Source organism: Haemaphysalis longicornis, unplaced genomic scaffold (genome assembly GCF_048455015.1).
Source record: "Haemaphysalis longicornis isolate Haplotype H1 unplaced genomic scaffold, Haemaphysalis longicornis Haplotype H1 scaffold_4, whole genome shotgun sequence".
Taxonomy (NCBI): domain Eukaryota; kingdom Metazoa; phylum Arthropoda; class Arachnida; order Ixodida; family Ixodidae; genus Haemaphysalis; species Haemaphysalis longicornis.
The window spans coordinates 38,793,273-38,795,132 of record NW_027526361.1 but is presented as its reverse complement, the minus strand read 5'-3'; the positions used below and the strand labels follow the sequence as shown (position 1 = coordinate 38,795,132).

Sequence of the window (1,860 nt, the reverse complement as noted above, 5' to 3'; positions counted from 1 at the left end):
TTTAAACGGCAGTCGTTGCTACGTTTTGCATTATACGTGGATTCCCTAGGGTCTGCTGATGGCCATCGCCACCATACAAATCGTATTTACTTTCATTGGTGAACAGTGCACGAGTACGCGCGAGACTTAGCGCTCGCTTCTTTAAACCGTTCCCGGTACAAGCATTGGCCTGCACGAAGTCGCCTCTGCCAAAATTCTCCTTGTCCTGTGCCAACGCCGCTTGCCGCCATGCAGCCGAGACGTCAGGAAGACGTTGTAGGAGTGTTGCTTCTTTTCATTCACGTCCTCTGCAAGGTGGGCCAGGAAGCGATTCCTCCCGTGACACTTTTAATCGTGCTGGCGCAAGTTACTGTCTATCTGAAATTGTTCAACATGCCGTGGCGGGGCCTTTCGGACGCATGCATCAGCATTGATACCGTGATATTCAGAAAACAATGGTTGCGAATCTTGTACGGCACCGTTGAACACGCCCACAGCCTGCACCTCTACTTTAACATGGTGTCCTTTCTTTGGAAAGGAATGGTTCTCGAAAACATGCTCGGAAGTGGCCAGTTCCTCTACATCGTTTCCCTCATCACGGTTCTCTGCGGCGGGACACAGGTGGGCCTAAACTACCTCCTGGGCACCTTCGTCGACAGCTCGTTCTACTACCACTGCACGGTGGGCTTCTCCGGCGTCATCTTCGCCCTCAAGGTCCTCGACAACGGGTACTTCCCCGGTCAAGGCAGACGTGTCATGGGCATCGACATCAACCTTCCCTCAGGGTACGTCGTCTGGCTGGAGCTCGTCCTGATGCAGGTCATCGTCCCGAACGCCTCGTTCGTAGGCCACCTGGCCGGCATTCTGGTGGGGCTCGCCTACATACACATCATCAAGCCTATGGCCGACCTCGCCGGGAAACTTCTCGGACAGGAGCCGGCCCGGTTCAGGCGACACGGCCACGTCCTCGGTCAACGGCGGCGCCACGCCGAACTGGAGACGATACCTTTCGGTGCGATTCTGCTGTCGGCAGCACTGATTGCGCTGCAAACCGATGTCGTCCCGTTCGAGTGGAGGAGCGCCATAAGACGTCATTGCATGACCTCCAAGCTCGTGTTCGGCCACCACCAATGGCGGCTGCTGCTTCTACCGGCGTTGAACACGTCAGAGCCGCTGCACCTTATCTACACGGTGCTCTCGCTGCTCGGTCTCGGCTACTACCTCGAGCGGAAGATGGGCGTCGTGCGTTTTGTGGTCGAGACCGTGGGCCTCACTGTCATCACCAACTTCGCTCTCTGCCTATTGACCTACTATGTTTTCCCGAACTACAGGGAAGTAGCTGGGGTCCGTGGATATGAAACGCCGTACAAGTGTTTCCTGGGGCTGACAGCGACAGTGATTGCGATGAAAGGACTCTACTCGGCCCACTACCCGCGGAGCCAGTATCTCTTCTTGCTCTTTTTGGTGCCAGTGCCCAAGCTCATTGGCCCCATTATAGAAATTGCGTTGCTGAATTTCCTATTCCCTTATGTGTGGATTGTTGGAAATGTAATAGGTTTCGTAGCGGGGCTCTTGCTTTTGCTAACGTCTCCTTGATGGCTTTTAGCCAACGTTTAATGGTTCTTTGCGGACGAGTTGTAGCATTCTAGCAACCGTAAATTTCTCGTACTGTGTACCTAAATTTACGATTGACGTATGTTTGAAATTTCGTACCTAACATGGGGTTATCACCTGCAATGACTCTTTGGGCAGTAGTCGATCGCGCTTTATCTTTGAACGTGGTGGAACATTTACAAGTGGGGGCCTGCTAAAAATTATGAAGCTATGTTTAGGCTTGTCTTCAACTTAACTAATGATTTGCTAAGCGTGACCATTGAAAGT

The 1,860-nt window shown here is 52.8% G+C and overlaps 1 protein-coding gene across 1 annotated transcript; it reads left to right on the top strand.

Moving 5' to 3' along the window:
- Nucleotides 1-228: 228 nt before the first annotated feature.
- Nucleotides 229-1,575, top strand: LOC144179718 (uncharacterized). The gene has a single exon (XM_077708160.1). The coding sequence runs from the start codon at nucleotides 229-231 to the stop codon at nucleotides 1,573-1,575; it is 1,347 nt and encodes a 448-aa protein (XP_077564286.1).
- Nucleotides 1,576-1,860: the final 285 nt, after the last annotated feature.

Bases quoted from the DNA above. Each gene is read 5' to 3' on its own strand.
- LOC144179718 (XM_077708160.1), top strand. From the start codon at position 229: ATGCAGCCGAGACGTCAGGAAGACGTTGTAGGAGTGTTGCTTCTTTTC.